Source organism: Protomyctophum bolini (genome assembly GCF_963924005.1).
Source record: "Protomyctophum bolini genome assembly, chromosome: 15".
In the NCBI taxonomy this organism is placed as follows: Eukaryota; Metazoa; Chordata; class Actinopteri; order Myctophiformes; family Myctophidae; genus Protomyctophum; species Protomyctophum bolini.
In genome coordinates, this window is record NC_137876.1 from 7,158,771 (window position 1) to 7,184,267 (window position 25,497).

General features: G+C 43.2%; 1 protein-coding gene across 1 annotated transcript in view; it reads left to right on the forward strand.

Annotated features, from left to right (window-relative positions):
* Positions 1-3,297: 3,297 nt before the first annotated feature.
* The window catches only part of LOC308329242 (uncharacterized protein), a gene marked incomplete at its 3' end in the record, with an annotated part of 32,117 nt that continues 9,917 nt past the window's right edge, over positions 3,298-25,497 (forward strand). The window contains exons 1-4 of the mRNA XM_080783446.1: positions 3,298-3,393; positions 3,869-4,034; positions 4,234-4,313; positions 5,096-5,246. Coding sequence (XP_080639572.1) covers positions 3,331-3,393; positions 3,869-4,034; positions 4,234-4,313; positions 5,096-5,246 — 460 coding nt within the window. The 5' untranslated portion in view covers positions 3,298-3,330. The remainder of the gene's footprint in view (positions 3,394-3,868; positions 4,035-4,233; positions 4,314-5,095; positions 5,247-25,497) is intronic.

Here is a 25,497-nt window from a genome sequence, read left to right on the forward strand (position 1 = left end):
TGAATGCAAGTTAGCTTTCTGCTGTACTGGCCAATCACAGTGCATCTTCACCAGTCAAGAGGAACATGCCCAGCCACCCACCAGCTAGGCGCCATTTTACGGTGCATTTAAGTTTGCTTAGCAGTGCTGACACAGCACTTTCCACTCGGGACTTTGGGTCGGTAAGGTAGCTACTAGTTAGTAGTTAGCGGGAGTTTGGGTCGTTGTAGCCGGGTGGCGGCCGCCGGCCAGACGGACGGACAACCAAACTAACAGCGATATGGCGACAGTATTCGTATTAGGAGGAGTAGACGTACGAAAGCTGTCCACCTTGACTACAGAGGAACTGATTCACAAGCTTGTCGCGGAAGCTGGAATAGACGTTTCAGAAGTCGAGGCAAAAAGGTTTACCGGTACGTATCTTTATTTAATGTTTGCACTAACTTGCAGTAAGCAGTTTAATGTTTAGGAACATATAGGCTATATAAATAAAATGTTGAGCACCAACATGCAACATGTCGTTTAACATGTCGGGGAAAACTGAAATGGCGGATATACGCGCCAAAACGTGTTTTCCCTGTTACTGTGTTTTGTTTCCCTGCTCGCGGGAGCAGACTGGCAGTAGCATGTTCATTTATAATATTTAAAGCATCATTCCACTGTCTTTATTTCGGGGTTGTATCATGATATTATGGTTTGCGTCCGTATTGTTTTGCGGGCCACCACGCAATCATTCACCACCACAGTAATACGTTCATTTGCCAACAAATTATCTGTTCATTTCTGGCGTGTGTGAACACACCGTGCTGCTGAAACACGGGCAGACAAATGCAAAGCTACACAGTGTTTCCCAAACTGTGTGCTCAATGTTGTTTGCGCACCGTCCGTGCGCAAACAACATAGCACACTCTACACGCCATGGCACCGTCAGTGTGTGTGTGACCCACGGCTCGTCGGCTCCGTCCCACACACGCATGCGTTGCGAAATTCGTCGGGTGAAAGAAAGTGTGCTGTGCTGTACTGTATGCCAATGTTGTGTTGCGGCTGTGTGTGCGTGTGTGTGTGAGCGCCCTTGGCCGTTGTGAAATACTTTCCGCCCTGGGTGCGTTTCCGCAGTTTTTATTCACTAATGCCTTCATTATTCTGCTTACTTTTCTCCTCCATCTCCTATTATGACAGGGATACATGTGAAAAACGTATTTTTCCATTTCACCAGGTCTTTAGCCTCTGAAACCTGTCCGTGCTGTCTGGTCTGACTAGACTGAACTACCTGTACAATTTGTCCTTATGTGGGGAAACGGTTAGTGTGGAGGAGGAGGTGTTTAAATGGCTTTAATTAAGTATAAAGTAATAAATACAACGTTTACAATTTGTCATATGATTCATTTAATTAAATCAGCTATACTGTGTGTGTGTGTGTTTCCTCAGAGAATGAAGTGGACGGAGAAACGGTGGACTGTGGACTAACTGAACAAATGATTGGCTTCCTCTTCGCTGGATCATTCAAAAAACAAATTAAATTTAAACAATTTGTAGAAAAATACAAAGAGGGTGAGACAGAGATTTGTTTACAGCCAATTGAGCCCGAAGAAGCCTCCCAATCTCAGCTTTCCACGGTTTCAAGGCAAGTGCATCTCCATAAGATAGTTGTGCTTATTTGAGGCTGAACAGTTTTCTGAAAAACCTATGTTTCCATGTCAGTATAGTGCTCAACCCTTTTGATGTCGAGGACCCCCAGAATTATCTGTATTTGGCTGCGGGCCCCCATCTGAAAATGTGTAGTTCCAGGGACCCCACCAGAAGCAAGGATTTGAGTTGAATTTTGATTTGAGAACATATATTCAATGATTTGTGCCATTAAAAAAAAAAAGGTTTTCAATGGGTAAAGTGTATAACATAATGCTTAAAACACCAAAAAGGGGTTCCTGTCCTGACTGGGTTAAATGGGTATGCCAACATATTGGGTGATTCAGCGGTCCAGGCACCTGACTGGCACTGCCGCAGGTTCGACCCCCGATCCCCACGGACTTTACTGCATGTCTCCCCCCCCCCCCCCCCTTGTCAGCCTACTGTCTATCCCTCCTACAAAAAAAAGAGACTGGAAGACACTGTCACAGAACGAATATAAAACTAACAAAAGAAAACTGCTTGTTCCATTGCAGTGCTGAACCAGCCTGTGGGAGTGTTGAACCAGCCCGTGTGAGACTACAACATATCACCATCTGTCCAACCTTTCCCCATGACGTTCAGACGGTGCTCGATGCCAGGGACCCGCGTCTCGTAGTGCCGAGAATACGTCACAAAATTACCAGTGTGCTGTATGAAAAACTAATGTTGCACAACATGTAAGTATCAACTGTTAACCATTACTATAACTTTAGTACTTGGCAGTCATACATTGTTAGCTGATCTTTTAAGAAACCTTGAGTTTGTAATTGCTTTTTGGGCTAGGTATCCAACCACAGCGGAGTACGTTCAGGTTGCCAAGTCAGTGGTTGTGAAATACCCGCATCTTAGAGATGCAGAGGGGAATGGCTATGTAAGTTGTGTTTTATTCTCTTCAATCTTCAGTGATTTCTGTGTGTATGTACATGCGACGAAAAATGGCAGATCTACAAGTTCATAGCGCGGCACAAAGTGCCGTGCTATGAGCTTGTAGATCTGCTATTTTTCAATAGCTAAAGTATAACATTGCTTAAAACACCAAAAGGGGTTAATAGCCAAATGTGTTCCATTTTATCCAGACAACCTGGCATGCGTCCCTAAAAAGAAAATGTAAAAATGAACGTGCACCACTGCTCAGCAATACCGAGGTCCGAAAGATGAAAGAGAAGTATGGCCACGCAAAGAAGCCCCAACCTCCCTCTACACCTAGTTTGCACAAACGAGCAGCTAATCAATGTGTAAGTCATTTGTCATATCTATATATTTTGAGGGTGACTGTGTTCCAGGTTGTCCCTAGCTAAATGATGGAGAGTTGGTAACCAAATTGACTCTTGAGAGTGTAAATAGAAACCAAATGGACCCTTTTAATTTTCTAATAAGTCTTCACAACATTTGCCTGTTATTTCTTGTATGGTTACCACATAAATACAGCATGGAATTGTGAACAGAATCTCATCCAACGATAACAAAATGGCTTTGCATACGTGGGAGCAGGCGTTGCACTGTGCAACTCATCCAGATCTGTCTATGCTTTTTCCACAGGAAATACTGGTTGTCGGAGAGGATGCCACTTCTGTGAAGGCCCATGTTGCCGTTCTTCAAAGTGAATACCAGAAGACTCATCCAGATCTCCCAACTGTGAAAGATCTCATGGTGCGAACCTTCTCCTGGAGACGGCGTGAAATCATGGATGGGATCTCTGTGGAAGATCTACTCCAAAGCTATCCCTTCCTAAGGGCTCCTGGTGGAGTAAGTATAGTGCACAGCTGAATGTTGCAGCATTATCAATCTATCAGGGGTCATTAACTTTATCTGGTTACAAAAATATGTTTTCAAGCCCAATGGCTAGCAAATCTTAACATTTTGATTCCTTTTTAAATCAAAACCAAACCTCTTTGCCAAAAATAGATCTACAAACTCACAGCATATCGCAGCAACGCATTGTGATGTGAGCTTGTAGATTTGCTATTTTCTGCACATTTTCCCCATCACACAATTAGGTAAGCACCCATGTAATAATATCTCAAACTTGTATAGCGCTTTTACGCTTTACATTGGGGGCAGAGCTATAGCAACAAAATGAAAACAACCTCATGTAAGTCCTCATGAGTACCTAGGGGTCTCTGTCCCTGTTGAAAACCCATCTATGTAGTAATTTCAAATATTGTGAGATTGTATATCATAGGCATATGCTGAATATTAATCATTCTTGTGTTTTCTACAGTTTTCTGATGAGGTTGATCGAATCCATCCAGCCACAAGCAGTCTGTGTGATCGCTTCAGGGAGGGCTTCGCTGGTATTTTGCCAGAAGTTCTAAAACGTGCAGGAAAATCCCACGCAGAAGTCTTCAACGCCGCAAGACAGGATGCCCTGGCTGAAGATCTACCAGGTAGTGAGCACTTTTCTAATTAAACACGTTGCACACTTTAGTTTAGACATACTATTGGTCCGACTGTCACCAACAACCTACTTCAAACCCTAACCTAACCACAAGTTAGTTTCTGACCGTTGTTTCCTCATGTCGGTCCGTTGGTGTGCATCCCCACTTGATGTGATTGGTGACTCTTGCTACGTTTACTGCATTCCAGAAATCGACTTCAGGGCCGGGCTGATCATACTGCCGTCCATCTTCAAAGAGAAAATTGAAGTCTTCATCATGATGGGAGAGGTGAGCATCTGAATTGTCCTGCACGGTGTTTCACTGCTTTTCAGTTCTATCACCATGTAAACAGTTTAGAGCAGCCACAAAGCCTGTGTGAGCAGCGTACTCATCTAGGCACAGCATTTGGGAACCACTGCTCTCCTCCACTGTATGCAGCCCATGTCAATTGTATGGGTCATCCAATCCTACTACTACAAAAACATATATAATTGTGGGGCCGTACTTCTTGTCACACACTTTCATAGCTGGAAGCTGCCCGGTACAACCACAGTCTGACCTGCTAGCCACTGAGCAGCTCCACCGGAGCAGTTTGGATTAAGGGCCTTGTTCAGTGGTGGTAATGAGGGAGAGGCAACCGCTGCCCCACCCAGATGTATTGTGTTTAACATAAATGACAAATCTGTTCTTTCTATATAAATGCCACTGAAGTTACAAAATGTAAACTAGGGGTCTTTTTTTCAAGCCAAGGAACCCTTAGCAGTGACCCTCACCAATGTGTATATGATGTAGTGTTTGTTTACACATTAGCTTTGGTAATAATATGTTGACTTCATGTTAAAGTTTATTTTCAGTCATTTAACCACTTTAACCTTAAATAAAAATTTTATTTTGTCTGCCGCCCCTTGACCAAATTTCTAAGCTCACAATGTGTCAGTCATGAGCTTGTAGATCCAATATGTTTGGCAAATGTCCCCAGAAAAAATAACGATGCGGTTCAAAGTGGTTGATGTAACAAGTTTTGACACATATTTTGAAAATATTAATTTTGCATGTTTTGCTTTATGTAGGGGGATGCTGCTACGCCCAATCCAACCATACAAGTCATGGACCAGGACTGGAAGATGGCCATCGCTGGACGGGTGCGGTGTGTGGTGAAAGTTGACGGTGCGGACGTGTGCCAGTGCAGAAGCCTTGATGAAGCCTTCATAACAGCCTTCTGTATGTATTTTGTTTTCAACCTTGCATACCCACCAGGTCTGAAAAAAACTCTCACTTTCCTTCAGCTGCGCATCGTCAATATCAAGGAAGAGGGAGACAAGGCCATTCCAACAACCATACTGCGGGTGATTAACGCTCTGTGCACTGCAAATAATTAACCGTCTGTACTAGATCACAATGCATCAGTGCCCAAAATGCACTAGAAAGGTTTTTACCCTCTCAAAGTTAATTATACATATTGGACTAGTTCATGCACATCAACCAAATTTTAGTATCACATGTGGTTTAGGTGATTGTCAGTCAACATTTACCAAATATCCTTCTTATAGACGACATGTGTACAGAAAACACAAATCAAGATTTAGATCTAGGCCTATTGATAATGTCTACGTAGAGCAACCAAGTGTGGAGAATGAACCAAGTACTTCTGATGAACACCAAAGTGTGGAGAATGAACCAAGTACTTCTGATGAATTTGATTCCAGGCCATATTTAGATCAACTACTTGAGGATTTCAAAGATAATCTCTTTGGCTTTGTGCTTAAATGCAGAGAGAAAAACCTTCTAAATGTGTCACTTCAACAAGACATTACAAATGATGTCAAATTTCTATTTAGTTTTTTCAAAGAGAATTATGATTCATTTATTTCTTATCATCTGAAAAAAGGTGGTTTTGATATTTCAAATTGCCCCGAACTTCAGCAGGTTTTACACTCATCAGATTTCTTTGATAACGCTTATGAAGCAGTCCGTTCTCCACACATGATTCAAGAACACTGTAAATCCAAGTTGAACTATACAAAACCTGTACACTACACATTGAAAAGCTCTTCTGGCCAAAAAGTTGGTTCCTTTTCCTATGTTCCCATTGCTGAAGTTTTAAAGAAGTACTGTGCTCATGATGACGTCTGGGATCAAATACTATCTGAAAATAACCAGGTCATAGATGAAGAGCTTCTGACAGATTATAGAGATGGTCTTTATTTTAAGGAGCATTCTGTTTTTAGAGAGCATCCCGATGCTTTAAGAATTCATCTTTTTGAAGATGAATTTGAAATAGTGAATCCTCTTGGAGCCAAGAGAGGGAAGCATAAGCTATGTGGATTTTACTACACTATTGGAAATATGAGTGGAAAGTATCGATCTCAACTCGGCCACATTCACTTAGCCATGTTAGTTCAATATTCAACCCTGACAAAATATCGGAATGCCATCTTAAAACGAATGCTAGATGACCTAAAACAGCTTTCAGCTGAAGGCTTTACTGTAAGTGTTCGTGGAACAGAGCACACAGTTTATGCTGCTGTAGCAACCTTTTCAGCTGACAATCTCTCTGCTCACATGATTGGTGGCTTCAGAATGTGTTTTAGCTCGGGTAGAATTTGTCGTAACTGTATGGCAACTCATGCAGAAATCAATGACTCATTCCTAGAAGATGATTTTGTTCTGAGAAACACTGAAGTCCACAAATATCATCTCCAGTGTGTCCAGCAGAACAAGTCCAATGTAGCTGTGTATGGTGTAAAAGGCAATAGTTATTTTGATTCACTAGGTTATTTTGATGTGACCAAGTCTTTGCCCCCAGACATCATGCATGATATGTTGGAGGGAGTTGTTCCACTGACAATGAAGCATGTTATTTGCGAGGCACATAGAAAAAAGCACATCAGTATAACTGAGCTAAACGAAGAGCTTAACAAACTCAGTGTAGGTCAGAATGACAAGGCTAATAAGCCTGTGCCGTTGTCTGAACGACTCCAAACTGTAGGCATTGTAGGATCTGCTACTCAAAAATGGTGTCTTTTCAGATTATTGCCTTTTCTAATGGGGCAACGTGTTCCTCCTGGCAGCAGTTACTGGCACGTGTTCTTATTATTGCGAAGTATTGCAGATGTTGTCATGGCAGCTAAGGTGCGGAAAGATGACCTAGCATGTCTTCCGTTACTTATTCATGAATTCCTTTCTGAGATGAAAGCGGAATTTGGAAATGTACTAACGCCTAAATGTCATTTTCTTATACATTATCCAAGACTTATGTTAATGTATGGTCCCCTCCGTTCTCTTTGGTGTATGAGATTTGAAGGAAAACATCAATATTTTAAGAACCTGGCTAAGAACACTCGAAATTTTGTAAACGTAGCTATGACACTAAGCAATCGTCACCAGTTCAAGCAATGTTGGGAATTTTCAGCTGCCAACATCTTGGGTGATTTTGAAAAGGTGCCTGGTAAAAGTGTCAGCACACCATTTTTGTCTCTTCCCATTACTCTTCAGACTGCTCTAAAAACAAATGATAAGTTTAACTTCAGAGCTACAGAATTAGAGGACAAAGTCAGTCAACGTGTCTCTGAAGTAACTTTAGACAACATAAAGTATGCAGTTGGAGATGTACTGACATTAGACCTTTTACATGTTGAAAGAATTCCTGTATTTGTACAGATCAAATACATTCTTAACATTGATACCATGTGGGTGCTTGGCAGTAAAATGTTGCTTCCATTGTCCTTTGACTCACATTTTCATGCTTATCATGTAAAAGTAGACAGTGACTGGATGTTGCTCAAACCTGGAGACGAATTGGACCACACATCGCTTGACACATATTCAGTGGATGATCATTTGTATGTTGCGTTGAAACATTTCGTATAGATCTTTTGAAAGGAATTTGTAGTTTTGTGAAGACTAGCTGGATGTCACAGAATTGAGTACAATTCCCCCAGCATTTCAGCAATGCAAGACTGTTAATGAACGGCTCAACAGGCTCGATGCATCAGTCTTGTGTTGTATAAGTGCTGGGGGAATTGTACTCATTCATGTTTATATAGTTTTACATGTGTGCACTAAATGTTGATGTTGTATGTATTTTATATTTTTACATGTTTGCACTAAATGTACTCAAGTACATGTTGCACAAAACCTTGCACAAAACCTAATTTTGCACTAGGTTGTTCTTTGCACTAGGTTGTTCATGTTGCACAACCATAATATTATTGCCCAATTGACCTGCACTTTGGGAAAAAATAAAAAGTTATTGAATGTTGTTCATGTTTCTGAATCCATTTTGTATTTGTACATAAAGGTACATTGTTGCCAGTAGGGGTACAGAATTACTATTTTAGAGGTACAGGGATGTTATTTTAGAGGGGTACAGAAATGTTATTTTAGAGGTACAATGTTGTCCATATAGGGGTACAATGTCACTATAGGGGTACAGAAATGTTATTTTAGAGGTACAATGTTGTCCATATAGGGGTACAATGTCACTATAGGGGTACAGAAATGTTATTTTAGAGGTACAATGTTGTCCATATAGGGGTACATAAATGTTTTTTTCAAGGTACAATGTTGTCCATATAGGGGTACATAAATGTTATTTTCGAGGTACAATGTTGTCCGTATAGGGGTACATGAATGTTCTTTTCGAGGTACAATGTTGTCCGTATAGGGGTACATAAATGTTATTTTAGAGGTACAATGTTGTCCATATAGGGGTACATAAATGTTCTTTTAGAGATGCAGGCAAAGGTACAAATTTGTCAATAGGGGTACAGGAATGTTATTTAGAGGTACAACCAAGAAGGGTACACCAATGTACCAATACCAAAGGTACATTTCTGTACTCAACTAGGGTACTCCGGGGGTGACAAGCCATTTGTACCCCAAAAGGAACAAATCCGCCATGTTATTTTTCTGTGTGTACCTACCCTAGGGCAGAGGTTCCCAAACACTGGTACTACTATAGTACCACTGGTGGAACTTGAGCCCCCCTTCTGGTGGTACTCAGAGGAGTCGCCCCCAAAAAAGGAGAAAAAAATACAAAGTGGAATATTTTTTTTTTATTACTACATGTAGTTCTTCTGACCAAACAATTGGTTGAAATAGGGCTCTCCAGCCGTGCTGAAATGAGCATTACAGCACACCTACGTAGCCGTTATTAGAAGATTTGAGACCGGATTAATCACATTAGAAATATCATCATTTGTGCTGATTATAGTGATTATAGACAGAGTTTTGTCAGAGCAGCAGCATTATTGGCTTATAGGAATGGAACAACAAGGGCAGGTACAGGTATACGCTCCTGTATTCTAACATCAGTTATTATGCTGGTACTTGGAGAGCCAAATATTTTCTGACGTGGTATGGTACTTCAGTTTAAATAGGTTGGGAACCAATGCCCTAGGGGGACACAGGGAGAACATGCAGACTCCACACAGAAAGGCCCTTTAGTTTAGCCAACCCCAGGAGAGAACACTCCCCCACAGCGTCCCCAGCGGGGGAATCTAACCCAGAACCTTCTAGCTGTGTGGCGACAGCGCTATACCGACTGCGCCACCGTGACAGCACAGTTTGATGTAGTTTTAGTCAAAGTCTCATAGAATAAAACTCTGTTTAGTTTTTGTCATAGTTTTTAGTCGACTGCAGTTGATTTAGTTGACTAAATCTATCCTGGCGGTGCCTTTGATGGCGTCGTAATGGCATATTTTATAATTTGGTTGCATGCTGAAAATAGCCCATCTGCTATTTTCAGGGCGCAGCACCCGAGCGCAACCGAGCGTAAAATGGTTGTCTTGACATGTAAAAGGTCCAGAACATTAGCGGTGTCTAGACTAATGTCAACCTGTGGATATTTAGTACGTTCATTGTTGATTTCTAATAGTCAATAAGAATACCATAAGTGTCGTTTTTTCCCCAGAAATCGGGTGAATGCATGAATATTACTGCATGCTTCAATGCGACACCGTGATCAAGCGAAAAGAGTATTTTCTTTTGGTTGTGGTGTGTGTGTGTGTGTGTGTGTGTGTGTGTGTGTGTGTGTGTGTGTGTGTGATTGTGTGTGTGTGTGATTGTGTGTGTGAGATTGTGTTGAGTGCAATCATCACAGTCATTACCTCGTTTCCACTTCTACCCCGCAGCTAAATAAGAAATGGCAGTCTTTCATTTTGTCAGGGTGTCATTCAGGTACTTTTATTTTTACCCCCCCCTTCATTTTTCCTTCCACGGCTGTCCGACTTTTGCTTTCATAATACCTCAGAGGTTTTGTGCTTGACAGCATATATACAGTTTGCATATCAACAGGAAGTAAGACAGATGTTAATGCAATAAACATTACGGTCTCTTCTTCTACCGTAGAAGGAAAAGGAATCACACGAGGTAAGGGGTTTGCACAAAACAAAGAAAGGATCTCTGTGGTTTTTATTAACACATTTTGTACATAATACGTCCTGAAACGTCATAAGGATTGGAACCGAGAGGTGCCTTAGACGTCTGTGGACGTCCTAGCGACGTCCAAACGACGCGGGGCGAGATAATAATATTCAGAATAATTACTTTTTTTTTTTTTGGCATTTCGCTTTTCGCTTGCCGTATGCTAACGCTCTGTGAAACTATTAGCTTGTCATTGACTCCCATGTTAGCGCGGCGGAAAGAATGACTCGTATCTCCTCATCCAGGGCGCTCTCCGTGGTGATGAATGGATCGATATGCTGGCGCTGCGTTTCTGCTCCTCATCCGTCTCTCCCGCAAAATATGAACTCTTTTTGTAGCGTATATAAATATATTAAGATGATCGGAGATTGTGATGGCACTTTGTCAGTCAACTTTTTTAAGAAAGTATTTCCGGTTCATGGCTTTCAAAATGGAAGCGATCACTACTCTGGCGATTACTCCGGCGCAAGCAGCGCCTTTATTTTGATGCAGTTCCGGTACTAAATGTGTTAACGTGAGAGAAGGGAATACATTGTAACATACAGCAAGTCTGACCTGAAAGTGTTTTAGAGGAGGAGAATTTGATAACTTTTCCCACAAATGATTAATGTCAGACTTTCGATCCATCTCCTCTTAACATCTCATTACATTATTTCAGTTTGGTGCATGCATTCAGCTCATAGTCTCTTCCCCGATAGTTTGCTAAGAAAAATTCAATAGTTCTCTTGAGGCCAATTTTCTCCTCCACAATCCTGTTTCACAGCGAAAACATTTTCAAAACAAGGGCACTTCTTGGCTCCAAAAACAAAACGTATCCTCTCACTGTGGTGTATTTACAGTATGCTATGCCAAGGACAGACTTCATTTTGCCTTCCTCATGGACCTGTGGCTGCCTCGGCTCTCCGAATTCATTATCTGAAAATTTGGGTTATAAAACATTTTGCTCTTCCAGATAAAAATTCATGGATGAAAGCTGATGGAAGACAGCCATTAAGCCCTGGGGCCAAATGGCAGTCCCAGGGTGACGTGCTGCTCATTGCCATGGTATGGACTCCAGCTTGGAAGGTGTTTTAATTGGCTCTCCCAATATTCGGTTGAGGATAAAATCGTTTGTCGTGGTTCAGTCGGTGACATTGCCCTTGAACTGTTCACCTGACACAATAGTCTCTTCAAATTCATTTGATGAACAAAGTGTTTTAATAATGTCACAGCAATTTGTTTATCTAATCTTGACCCGTATTATTTTATTTTAACCTATTTTATTCTAAACCGCAACATGTCCCAAAACCCAACACCTCAAGCCACAGCATCTGTCACTTGTTTTCCTGTGCCAGCCAGCCCACAGTACATTGATTCCAGATGCATGCACACTTTACAAATGCGAGCATTTGTAGTCCAAAGTCATTCACTTAGTTGTCAAATCTAGGCCATACCTTTTCGGTTTAGGATTTCTATTTGATGTTTCTAGGTGAGGTGGATATTGCCATGGTGGCGCGACAGACCGTTTGAAACCACAACCACGCGCGGCGGTTTGGCGAGGGGAGGGAAACGGGATGTAGAATTGACAGGTGGGAGGCTTTAAAGTGGGTACTTACAGCAGGCTACATTTTCCATTTGGCGATGTCTGTGTAGAGGAAGCATCAGAGAGAGGTGAAATATAGAGCGTTGGATTTGTCAGCCAAGGATTGGAATGACCTGCTGATTAATAAAACATATACACATTTTGTCCATTTCTGTTAATAAATACATCAATCAATATACAGTACATCAGTCTGTAGCCATGATTCTTTCTTCAGACTGAATAGAGGGAGAGAGGGGGTAAAGAAAAAACTAAAAACTACATCGTTCGTTCACCCATTTAGCAAACAATGATGTTGTTTAATAATATACTAACAGAAAAAATAGCAATTCTATACATTTTTTTACAGATAATCTTGTTAGGTTAACTCATTTTGGGTGGGAACCCCTTTTGGTGTTAGCATCATGTTATGCTTTAGCTATTGAAAAATAGCAGATCTACAAGCTCATAGCGCGCCACTCGGTGGCGCGCTATGAGCTTGTAGGTCTGCTATTTTTGAAAAATCGAAGACCGACGTAGCTTTTTCAGAAAACTGTCAGGATGTAGAAGACATTTTTAGAATCTGATCTCAGGTCAAAATGGGTTAAAACATTACCCTCCCTGGCATGAAACCAGTCAGGTGGCAGTATGCCAGTGGTGCCCAGGGGGGTGGAGGGGGGCACCGCTGTTCAAATGTCATCTCAAGTCACAGATATACGTATGTTATAATACCTCCGGATCCACAAGCAAGAAGAAAAGAATCACCTTGCAGTGAAGTGAGAAATTGGCTACGAGTCATTATGCACAAATGGCAAACGACTTGGCATTTCCCGTTCCTGCCAAACAATCATCTTCCTCTCCTCTGTCTATTTACAATTAATGATTAAATTCCAGAAACCCCCCCCAACACACACCTTTAAAAAAATAACCATTTGTGCTTTCTGTGTCCCCAAACGCACGCACATACGCACACACGCGGACACGCGGACACACACACACAGACAGCTGCACCCAGTGCACACGGCAGCATGCACAGCAAAGCTTATCTCCAGCCTTTAGATGGGGGACTATGGAAACAGTCTTGATTATTTCCCTCCTTCTCCAAAGCGCCGCTGTGTGCTTTGGGATTAGAGGCTTTCAGTGACGGCTGCACATGCTCGCTCACTGGCTGCAGGCTAGAGAGAGAGAGAGAGAGAGAGAGAGAGAGAGAGAGTCATAGCCCCCCACCACCACCAGTGTGGGTCCCTCCTCTCTCTACCCAAACCCATTTCTCCACACTTGGTACCTAGCCGACCCGCCCGCCCCCCTTCACCCCCCTTACCCATGCCCCGACACACTAGCCAGTCCTCTGAGTATTACATCACCCTGATGTAATGTCTAACCAATCACATCACAGCGGCACTAAAACCTTCCAGGATTATGGAAGTCGGTAGCTCAGACTGGGTAATGAGAGAGGGAGAGAGAGAGAGAGAGAGAGAGTAGTAGCCGATACATATTTTCAAGAATAGCCTCAGGATCAATTTTCCCTCTGCTCTCTCTCTCTGTGAAGATTAGTACTGAAAGTACACACTCTCAGCGAGGCTGATAGTATCTTGTTTGCAGACTGGAGAGTAGGAATTGTAATAATACATTCTCGTCTGTGCCTTATTCAAAAAGCTTGCTCTATAGCACTTCATTTACATGTCGCCAGCCAAAAATCGTCGATCTACAAGCTCATAATTATGTTGCACCGCATGTGTTTACAGTATGTGAGCTTGCATCTCCTATAATTTTACTGTCTTTTCAGAATACGTTTCCGGCGTGACACCTATACACACGGTAGGACAAAGTAAATTTTAAACGCATTTCCACTAAATTACAACACAAAAAATTGAACTCTCAGCGGTGTCACAGGCTACTACTACACTATACTGTCACATTTCTATGTCACACAAGACTCGCTCGTCGCCATGTTTGCGTGACAATGTGTGTTCAGAGCGAGCTAGGGCACCTTCAGCGGTGGGTAAAGCGAGTTAAACGAGCCAATTATCTTGTCCTAATAACGTTTACTTGTCGTAGACGTCGGGGGTTAGGTCTGTTCTCTGAGCCAATGTCTGCCTGTTAACGCAGCGCTTTGTTTCTGAACAGGAACTGTGTCTGTCACAATGATTGGCATTACTTAGTGTCTCATACACACACATGCGAGCACGCGCACGCACGCACACACAGATGAACATGTCCATATGTACACACTCACAACAAGCAGTGAAGCACCCACTCACAACACATAGCGTGCACACAGCACATGCACATGCAGAAACTCAGGACACACATCTATGTACTCACTTAACCCATTCTGACGAGGTTTCCACTAGGACACACACTGGTCTGATTAACCCATTCTGACCTGAGATCAGATTTTAAAAAATGTCAGTCGTTCTTCGATTTTTAAAAAATAGCAGATCTACAAGCTCGTAGCGCGCCACCGAGTGGCGCGCTACGAGCTTGTAGATCTGCTATTTTTTCAATAGCTAAAGCATAACATGATGCTAATACCAAAATGGGTTCCCGTTCAGAATGGGTTAATCCTGCCCTCCACAGTGCACCCACATCCATGCACGCACGCACGCACGCTTGCGTGCGCACACGCACAAACACACCCTTACACAGCTTTTGCTAACTTTTGGGGACACGGTGTTGACTTATTAGGATCATTCCATACAATACAATTCAATTCAAATGAGCTTTCTTGGCATGAGAAAACATACGTAGTCTCCATAACAAACCAACCCTGGCGGTCACCCGACCCGACCAATCATCTGGTTTCGTGTCCAACATTTGTCCCCAAATATGGGCTCGGATACACAGACACACAGTACAGTACACACTAATACATACACCCTGCAGGCATAGACACTGCTGCCAGACTCTCTGGTGTGTTGCAGCAATGACGGCATTAGCTTGCTTGCAGTTTGCCATTTCCAGTGGCCTCTTTTTTTTGTGTGTGTGTGTGTGTGTGTGTGTGTGTGTGCGCGACACACACGCGACATACCGTATGACTGCCGCAACACTATGTGCCACGCTTGTGCTTTAGACGCCGGAGGGGAGAAAGTCACACGTCTGCATGGTAAATGTATGTGGCTGCAGTGGGAACACTACAGGGAAATTACTGCCGTGCGTTGGAGACTGCACGGGAATGTTGGTCTCTGCCAGGGAAAGTGTCTCGCTCGGGGAATGATGAAGTGCTGATGGGGATGGCAGAAGGCAGAGTTTATTGTGTAACTACTTGCACTGCGCGCAACGCACCGCACTGCACTGTGCTCAGCCAGATTCTCGCGTAAACGTAAACAAGTGTCCCATAATGGCCCTATAATTTGTGTCACTGTGCTGGTGGTAAAATGTAGAGCTCGACTGACGAAGAATAATGAAGGAAGGTCTATTTCTCACTATTCATACAGGTAGCTACTGTACAAGCATTGTAGCTAATGTGATTGTGGTGAGGTCACCCAACACTGCTAATACAACATACTGTAACAATAATGAAGATAAACATAAAGATATAATAACATATACAGAAAGAGGGGGAAAATCCAATAAGGTGTAAAATGTATACAGATAACATTTTATTCATTGTGCAATATCGGTTTGAACAATCTGTACAGGAATAAGCACAGTTACACTGCAAATGTACATCGTTTTTCCACCCTCCTTTTTTTTTACCTCACCATGTCCTTGTTCATGGCTATGACAATTGCTGTGAAAGTTGAATTTTTAATTTTCGTTTTCTCATGTCATATAAAAGCAGGGAATCATAGCTTCAAATTGACATATTGGTTGTTCAGTGTGACCCACCAGTTTTGGAGGTATGTCTTAATGTCTTGCAGAAAACAGCGAGTTGAGAAAACAGGCTTGAAAGGTTCACTTCTGTGGTCTCTAACATTACACCTAGCTACATGTTTGGGCATTTATTTCATATTTACATGTCGATTTCAGCTCTGACACTTATTTCAGACATGCTCTAGTATGTGAAGAGTCTGCCTGTGCTATTAACTCATTTTGAGAGAAAGAAATAACTTTTTCTGAAAAGCTGTAATTTGCAAAATTTTGCAGTCAAATCTGGTCACATATACACTGACGCCTCAAATGTTTGCCAGTCCGCATGGTCACATACAGTCCATTTCCTGTCTTATACATACGTCGTTTTGTTCTCATTAAGCATCTGCTGTTGTACATATCCATCATGTACGGGAGGCTGTAGTACGCTCAGCTGAATGAGCTACTTTTTGTACAACTTGCAGATCCCAGGAATGGCTATTTCCAGTATGCTCTGGGAGCAGAGTAGAAGGACTTTCTGTGACACCTCAAAGTTCCAAAGGTGATTAAGGTGGTACAGGTGCTGCTTCTCCTTCTGTGCCACAGACTGTGTGTGTGTGTGTGTGTGTGCATACTCCACTGACTCCAGGTCAGGTACTCGGTGACGTGCACACCATTTGAAGCTGCTCGCCATCAATCAAGAGGGATGTGTAGGACCTCTGCTGTTTCCACCATCGACTTGTTTTTTTCCTGACGTCGAGGAAGACGCAATTTCCTCAAATGTCCACCGCTATAGTTCTGCCACCTCCTCTATGTAGGCCCTCTCGTCATCATTTTGATGATCACTTGACAGACGGCTCCGAACACAATCCCTGAGAGGGGCTCCATGCTGAGGGTGAGGGGCCGGTGTTAGAGGTCTGGCCAGGACCCGAGCACACGTCACAGAGTTCAGTCCCACGTCAATCAGCTTGACTATTGTGCTGAGGCCGAGCTTGTATAGTCGGCAAATTCCCTCCTGGCATATCTCCCTTTTCAAAACTTTTATGCAGTGGCTCTGTAAAAACCTTGCCGTCTATATAAGATAGTTCCATGCTAATTATGTCAAACTGCTGTACCGATCAGCCCCACATTTCACCAACTGTAGAGATCCAGGAAAGCCGTGTGAGATCCATTAAAGCTATAGATATACCACCGAGTGCGCTAGCGAATTAATCACACATTTGAATCGCGGCGGAATTTGAATCCCATTCAGAGCCAAAAGTGGTTTCACTTAGAAACCAATGCTATAAATGCTATGCTATAAATGTCATTGTAAACACAGACACATGACTCTTCTCATTAGATTAGGTGCATATGATCTCAGGGAGGCGTGTGACCGTGAGGTTTTGATATTCCATATACTGTTTGCCTGTATTCGGTATCCAACATGAGTGGGAGGGGCCCATTTCTTGGGAAAGGGAGGGGGAGGGGGGGGGGACAATGAATGCAACATCCAATCAACGCTCAATTGGAATCGCATGTTGAGGTCCCTCTATAGAGCGCAAGTACTTTATCTACTGGGGTGCCAGCGATGCAAACAAGTTGCACCATAAGTCTTATATATCGATGCTATTTCCGCCTACAGCTTCCTATCTCGGTTCCTTACGGCTGCAAACCACCCTGGCTAGGTAAGCCAACCTGGCGTCCCGCAGAACACAGCTGTCTAGTCACTCTACTACTACTAATATCAGTATCGGCTTCAGGCCCTAAAACCCAGTATCAGTTGGGCTGTAAAATCACACTCGTGTGAACTGAGTGGTGCAACTCCCCTCTCCCCCCTCCTCTCTGTCTCTCTCTCATTAGCAGGCAACAGTGCAGCACTATCTCTCTCTCTGTTTCTGGCACAACAGCGCCCCTACTGGTACTAATAGTCATACTGGTGCTCATAGTCACAAACAGTAGGTGGGTTAACGCATAGGCGAACACATAGGTAGGTGGGTGAAGACGGACATCGCTGTTCCTTGGAGCGGTTGCACCACTCGAGAATACAGCTGTTTTAAGACTGTTCCCTGCAGCTTGTTGTCTTCTGCATAAATATTACGTATGCACGTATATCCTGGAAGCGGGGTGTTCATTCAAAAGTTGATGAGGTAAAGCTGTTTCGGAACGGCGTCAGGGGAGCTAATAAGCATTCTCTGACTTCTGAGCCTGTCGGAAAGTCAGGAAGGAATGTGGCAAAACAGTTGACATCATGTGTTTCATAAGTCGGTAACTGTGGGGGTGCGTATACAGTATGTGCCATATGTGTGTGTATGCGCACGTGTGCGTGCGTGTGTATGCGTGACAGAATATGTGTAGGCGGGCGTACTATACAATACAGTATATGTGCATCAGTGCAAAATGCATACTGTACATGTACATGCAGTATGCGCACATACCGAGGTAAATCTCCCTAATAGTTAAGACTGTAATATGCGTGCGTGCGTGGGTGTGTGCGTGCGTGCGTGCGTGTAAAGGACTGTGTTCCAGTCCAGCCACAGCACCACAGACAGTCAGAGGTGTCGGGTTTCGCTTTGGCTTCAGGTCCCAGCGGGGGGGGGGGCTTACCTGACACACTCCTAATTCCTCAGCTCGTCCCGGGAGAATCCCCAGCACGCCTTTTTGTTTTGTTTTGCTCTCTCTCTCTCTCGAAACCGTGCCAACGTTTACACGGTCAGAGGAAACTACCACCACATACCTGAATGCCTTTCTCTCTCTCTCTCTCTCTCTCTCTCTCTCTCTCTCTCTCTGGCAGTGAGTATGTCTCCAGTTCTCTCTCTCTCATTCTCGTTATTCCCTCGCTTTTCACTCAATCTCTCCTCCACTGACTGCCTGCCCTTTCTCAGTCTCTCTCTCTCTCTCTCTCTCTCTCTCTCTCTCTCTTATATACACACGCGCGCGCGTTGTGCGCTTATATACCCGACTCCGGATTGCAAAAACAGGTAGAGAAATGAGATATTCGCTAGTGCAGGTGTCTCATTAGAAGTATATATTCACAATCGTCCCAAGTAGAGCTTTCAAATGTCACAGGAGAGAGAGAGAGAGAGAGAGAGAGAGAGAGAACGAGAGAGAGAGAGAGGAAAGATTAATGTAAATCTCAAAATAAGGAAGGCATTAATATTTCATTAGAGCCTCTTTTTTTCTCTCTGAGTGACAGAGGAGAGGAGATAGAGAGACTGATTTAATGATTTTAGAGGGTTTTTTCCCTTTCATTCTCACATACGCGAGCACACACACACACACACACACACACACACACACACACACACACTGTCACTGCCTCCCTCAGCTCCAAATGAGCAGATGGGCTTAGCCTCATTTTTTTTATGAATTCCTCACAGACCCAGCTGCACATAATTACAGTCAATTCCGCCTTATCTCTCAAATTAAAAAGATTAGATTATTTGTGAAAGAAATGTATGCAGCTCTCCTCAACAGATAGCATGCACTAGACTAGACTACAGCAGTCAAGTCCTGCACATTATACTTTAGCATAGACGCACGCGCACACACACACACACACACACACACACACACACACACAGTCGGCGTCTAGCTACATATTGATTCACTTCATTTTAACACTAATATCTCAATGTATATTGTATGGTATTATCTAGCATATCACTGATGTTTGCACTACACATAGTTCTTTCAGGAAACCGAGACGAAATGAACCAGTGGATCTGCTCCACTGTGAGTCGTCTGCATAACATGGCAGGCTGCCAAACTGTCTCTATTGTGAATCACCAGCAGAGACACAGAACTCTGAACCTTTTGTAGGACTGACTCCAGATCACCGTCACAGAGTGCCTCTTGCTTCTCACAGATAAGATACAACAAGGTGTTCAAATACACTATTCAGAACTCTGCATGGGATTCTTCTTTTTTTCCGTCAACACACTTGAGTTTTCTTCAGCTTTGACAGAAGCATAAGTCTACACATCTGTGATAATACAGATAGCATGAGAGACACAGACAAAGACAAAAATGCGAGTTTAGCTTCACCTTAATCGAAAGGCTACCCGGAGAATAAATATCGGCTTTAACGTAATCCCTCCTTTCAAAACTTTTACAGAATGTTTGATTTTAGGAGGCACGAACGTAAATAACGAGGGAGAAATGTACGCCAATTAAAACACACAAGAAACAAAAAAATTTGTCTAACTGACTATACTAGCCTTTTTTTTTCCCCCATCCAGACTAAATCTCTTCACCAAAAATAGCCAAAATGAATCTACAAGAGCTCAGTGAGCTTGTAGATCTATTTTAGCTGAAAGTTCTCCCAGGAATAATAGATTAGATATGCTAGTGAGTTCATGTGGTTCACGGACACGTAATTCTTCTTTTTTTTCTTTTTTTTTTTAACTCAATGAATAGCATGCAATGTGTCAGGATGCATCAATTTGTCTGCGTATTGATTAGCTATATAGATGTTGTTTGATTAGTCTGCCGTGGCTTCCAGGAGACGCTGCCCATGGAATACAATATAATTCAAATATCCCTGAAGCCACCCAGGGGATTAGTCAGTAGCTATCACCCTCAGCGTTACCGATTGATTAGCTGATTGAGAACACATTCATTCCAGGTCATGTCTTTAGCCCACAAGCAGTGGAAATGCTCCTCAAATATGCATTGGCAGAACAACATCACAGTCCCATCACAGGCTTATAGAGTAAAGAAAACAGCGAGTTGGCTTGGACGGTTCACTGCTGTGGACTCTTAACATTACACCTACTGTACATGTTACATGTTTAAGCATTCATTTAATATTTTCATGTTGGTTTTCAGCTTCTGCCTATAATGACATGCCCAAAACAGGGATGTCAGGGAATGTTGTTACCTGACATAGTATAGTGGTGATGTTGTTAAAAAGGATCCCTGGCTTTTAAGACAAATTAGCCTTAAAACATTATACTTGGCCTCTAACTAAAATTAAAAAATAAAAACACCTTAAATATTGTATTTATTTCATAGAGGATCTTTCACTCAATAGGAACTGCTCCCATCACAAGTTGATGATGTCATATGTCCATGTGTTTTTGAGTGGTGCAACCACTCCTATATAGACAGCTATGTGTGTCCCTGGCTGGCTGTGTCTGTCTGTCTGTCTGTTCGAGCACCAAATATTGTTTGGTTGTTTTCACAACCAAGTATCACACACAGTCTCTCACTCACACACACACACACACACACACACACACACACACACACATACCAGTAAGATGATTCTTCTCATATATATCGCCGTAAAGGACCATATATAAGAAGAATCTATATTCTATACACAATCGATTATATAATCCATATATAAGAGGTTTAAGGGAGCTAGCAGCATTTGCTATGCTCCTCACGAGAGACTCCATTATTGCCTTCCGGACGAGACAGGATATTTGGCCTCACAACCCAAATGTCCTCAGCGATATCTCTCTTTACAAACCGGATATCGTTGAAATGTCTGCATCCCGGTTAAGTTCAACAAGACAACCAGCACTGGTTCGAGCTGTCTTATATGGTCCTTGATGTCATGATGATGTCGCGATGACCTGGCCGCCTGGGGGCTTGCCTGGTGTGACCAGGGGCCTGATGTCACGTTGACCTGGGCACCTGGGGCCTTGCCTGGGGTGACCAGGGGGCTGATGTCACGTTGACCTGGGCACCTGGGGGATTGCCTGGGGTGACCAGGGGGCTGATGTCACGTTGACCTGGCCACCTGGGGGCTTGCCTGGGGTGACCAGGGGGCTGATGTCACGTTGACCTGGCCACCTGGGGGCTTGCCTGGGGTGACCAGGGGGCTGATGTCACGTTGACCTGGGCACCTGGGGGCTTGCCTGGGGTCACCAGGGGGCTGATGTCACGTTGACCTGGGCACCTGGGGGATTGCCTGGGGTGACCAGGGGGCTGATGTCACGTTGACCTGGCCACCTGGGAGCTTGCCTGGGGTGACCAGGGGGCTGATGTCACGTTGACCTGGCCACCTGGGGGCTTGCCTGGGGTGACCAGGGGGCTGATGTCACGTTGACCTGGCCACCTGGGGGCTTGCCTGGGTTGACCAGGGGGCTGATGTCACGGTGACCTGGCCGCCTGGGGGATTGCCTGGGGTGACCAGGGGGCTGATGTCACGTTGACCTGGGCACCTGGGGGATTGCCTGGGGTGAGCAACGGGGATTTGATTTAAGTGACATGACAGAGTGACAGGGATTGTTGTGAGTGACGTGACAAAAACGCAAGGAAGGTGTTTTTTCTTTTTAGTTGTAGAGGGGAAGCATAATGTTTCAAGGCGTGTTTGTCAGCCAGGGATCCTTTTAATGGATGTGGGTAACTTTAGACTGATGTGCTATTAGGACATTGTGGAACCTGATAAGGTGTGTGTGTGTGTGCGTGTGCACGGGCGTGTGTGTGTCATTGCCACTCAGGAGTTTTCTGATCTGGAATCTTTGACAAGACCTCCTTTCTCGCTGTCTTTCACACCGGGCTGACCGATATAGCTGATCGTTCATCAGCACTTGTAGCCTCTAGGATAGCTGATGTAGCGTCTCAGAGACTCCGCCGATGCTGTCACACTTAATCACAGTTTGTGATTGGAGAAACACACTCATTAACCCATTTAGGACTGAGGTCGATTACAAAAACAAAAAAATCTAAATCATAACGGTAGTTTTCTGAAAAACCTGTTTCCATATCAGTGGTGCTCAACCTTTTTCATTCTAGAAATATATGTATTTGGCCGGACGACCCCCATCTGAAAATATGTTCATCCAGGGACCGCCCCCCCAAGAAGCAAAGATTTGAGTTAAAAACGTTCGCTCTTAAAGAATATAGATTCAAAAGATTTGTGCCACATTTTCAAGATTTTTTCAAAAACAGCAGATCTAGTGCCACACTACGAGCTTGTAGATCTGCTATTTTTCAATAGCTCGAGTATAACAAAAAGGGGTTCTCGTCCAGAATGGGTTAAGGAAAGCAGAGTGAAAACACATGTCTGTCCTTCAAATATGTGGCCTGGATCGATTGGCGTCATTACGCCACTGATGAAATCGCTGTCTAAAGTGCTCCGCGAGACTTTTGATTGAGCTCTGATGGCGGTGATGGCTGAGCATTGATTATGCCAGCAAGTGCGTGTTTGTTTCTGCTACAATTAAGTTAAGACACATTTTACATTCACCCAAACAGTGGCCTTTTACAGTAGTTTGCACTTCCGAAAGAATGATGTGGACATTGATAGTTTATAGCTGATCTCACAAAGTAAACGTTCATTTTCCGTTATACTGTGACACCGAAACTGTCGCCCGGTAATAATATGGGCCTGTTGGGACACCATGAGAATATTATTCTCTAAGCAGTTATCTGGGATTAGGACAATTTGACACTGAGAGGGCGTATAGGGCCTTAGACCTACTCCTATTGACTGTCTATTTCAAAGTGTTTTTTGACTAGCGGGTCAAATTGTCATAATTTGACCCCCCAGTATCCTATGTATTAGGATGTTGATATTCATTCATCAGCCAACACTCCCCACTCACAGGTAGCTTGGAGATCTGCTTATTTTTTTGCCAAATGCTCGCCCCAGAATACGGATACGGATACTATAGGCCAGGTTCAAGTGTAGAAAACGTGAGAAACGTGGTTTAGTTGACAGAATGTGAACAAAGCTATTGCACACGCTGCCAGCAACACCCCTACCATGTTCTGAGCCCTCTCTCTCTCTCTTCCCACACAAATCCCAGTAGCACTATAGTGTACCATTGTGTTCCTCATTGACAGTCATGTTACTGTAATCTATTAACATAATGTGTTGATCAGATGCTATTTTCTTGGTGTGATAAACAAATTTGCACCTGGCAAGGCTGGCATTCGCCGTTGCCTGAGCTTATCTGACTGAGAGCAGGTGTAGCGGCTTGAGACCGTGGTTGGATAAACAGGGGCCTGGATTCTTTATTTTTATTATTTGGATTCTTTTTTTTTACAAATAGACAGAAATAAACACAAGCGACATTATGTATGAGCACAAAAACATAATTTAAAACAAGGATAGACAAAATAAAAATACAAAAGAAAATAATAATAAAATTAATTAATTAATTAAAATGTAAAATGTATTTACACGACCAAACACGCAGCATCATCAACCGTGTCATATGTGACCAAATTTGACTGAGGGACTGCCATTGGATTTTTTTTTTAGAATTTTCGTTTTTTTCATGTCATATGCAAGCAGGGAATCATAGCTTCAAATTGACATTGGTTGTTCAGTTTGACCCACCAGTTTGGAAACAGCGTGCTGAGAAAACAGGCTTGAAAGGTTCACTTCTGTGGTCTCTAACATTACACCTAGCTACATGTTTAAGCATTTATTTCATATTACATTTCAGCTCTGACACTTATTTCAGACATGCTCTAGTTTGTGAAGAGTCTGCCTGTGCTATTAACTCATTTTTGAAAAAAAAAAAGGAAAATCATATTCATCTAACTGATTATTCATCTTTAAAGATAACTTCTCCAAAGCAGCCACAATACCAAGCTGAGTAAACAGGGGCCTGGATGATAAATCTATATATGTATGATGATAACACGATAAGCATTATAGTTTTGTTACAAATCCACTAAAACGTACTGGATTAAAACAAGTATTTTCTTTCGTTCCTTAGACTGTGTGATGAGTGCAAATAAAAGGACCCACAGTTGGAATCACTAACAAAATGTCACAGAACGAGCATAGCAGATCTACACAAGCCTGTAGATTTCCAAGCCTCAGGGTGCTATACTGCATCGTCGTATGCCAAAGTACGTATGTATCAGGCTTTACTGTGGATCTGAGCGGATACAAACTCAGTTGGAGTGTACCTCTAGTCTACAAGCTCTGTAACATGCCATGCTTTACTGTACTGTACTGTGTGTGTGAGTGCGTGTGTGTGTGTGCGTGCGTGCGTGTGCGTTCTGTTCTCTGTGGTGAAAGTCTATGAAGACATTCATGCTATGTTGTGTTTAGTCTATGCAGACAGTCCTGTGGAGTGGCTGAGGACACCTCCACAGCTGGCGCACAGAAGAGTCCACTTTACATGGACCGCATGTCTGTGTGCTGGTGTTTGTGTGTGTGTGTGTGTGTGTGTGTGTGTGTGTGTGTGCTCAGTATGTGTATGGACTCTGGATATTTCGAATCCACTGGGCCAGACTGTCCTGCTGAGTAAAGTGAAGGCCAATACTCGACACACCAGGACTAGGGTTCTGTCTCTTTGCCGGCACAAAGAACTCGATATATACTGTAGTCTCCATGGACACCAGTCGGTGTTAATTTAACTCTTGAGAGTGCACACATTTACATTTTGTTTACTTTAATTGAATGAAAAAAATGAATACAAAAAGGTTACTGTGAACAACAACAACATGCCTGGTCAAACTAAATGGTAGTCCCACTAGGATTCCCCAACGGGTTTCTTGCGGTGCTTTGTGTTTCTTAAAGCATCCAGACTCGGCGTTTAGCTAAACATTTTTTGCGAAACATCAGAGGTCAGTGTTTTCCACTCTGGGTCTTGGTTCGTTTGCAGCGTCTCCCTCTGCGGGGAATTACCAAACCATCTGCGGCAACCAAACGTGTTTGTTTAACCACTTGAACCCCAGAATGCTGATTCTTTCTTGGGGGGGGGGGGACGTTTCGCCAAAAATAGCAGATATGTACAA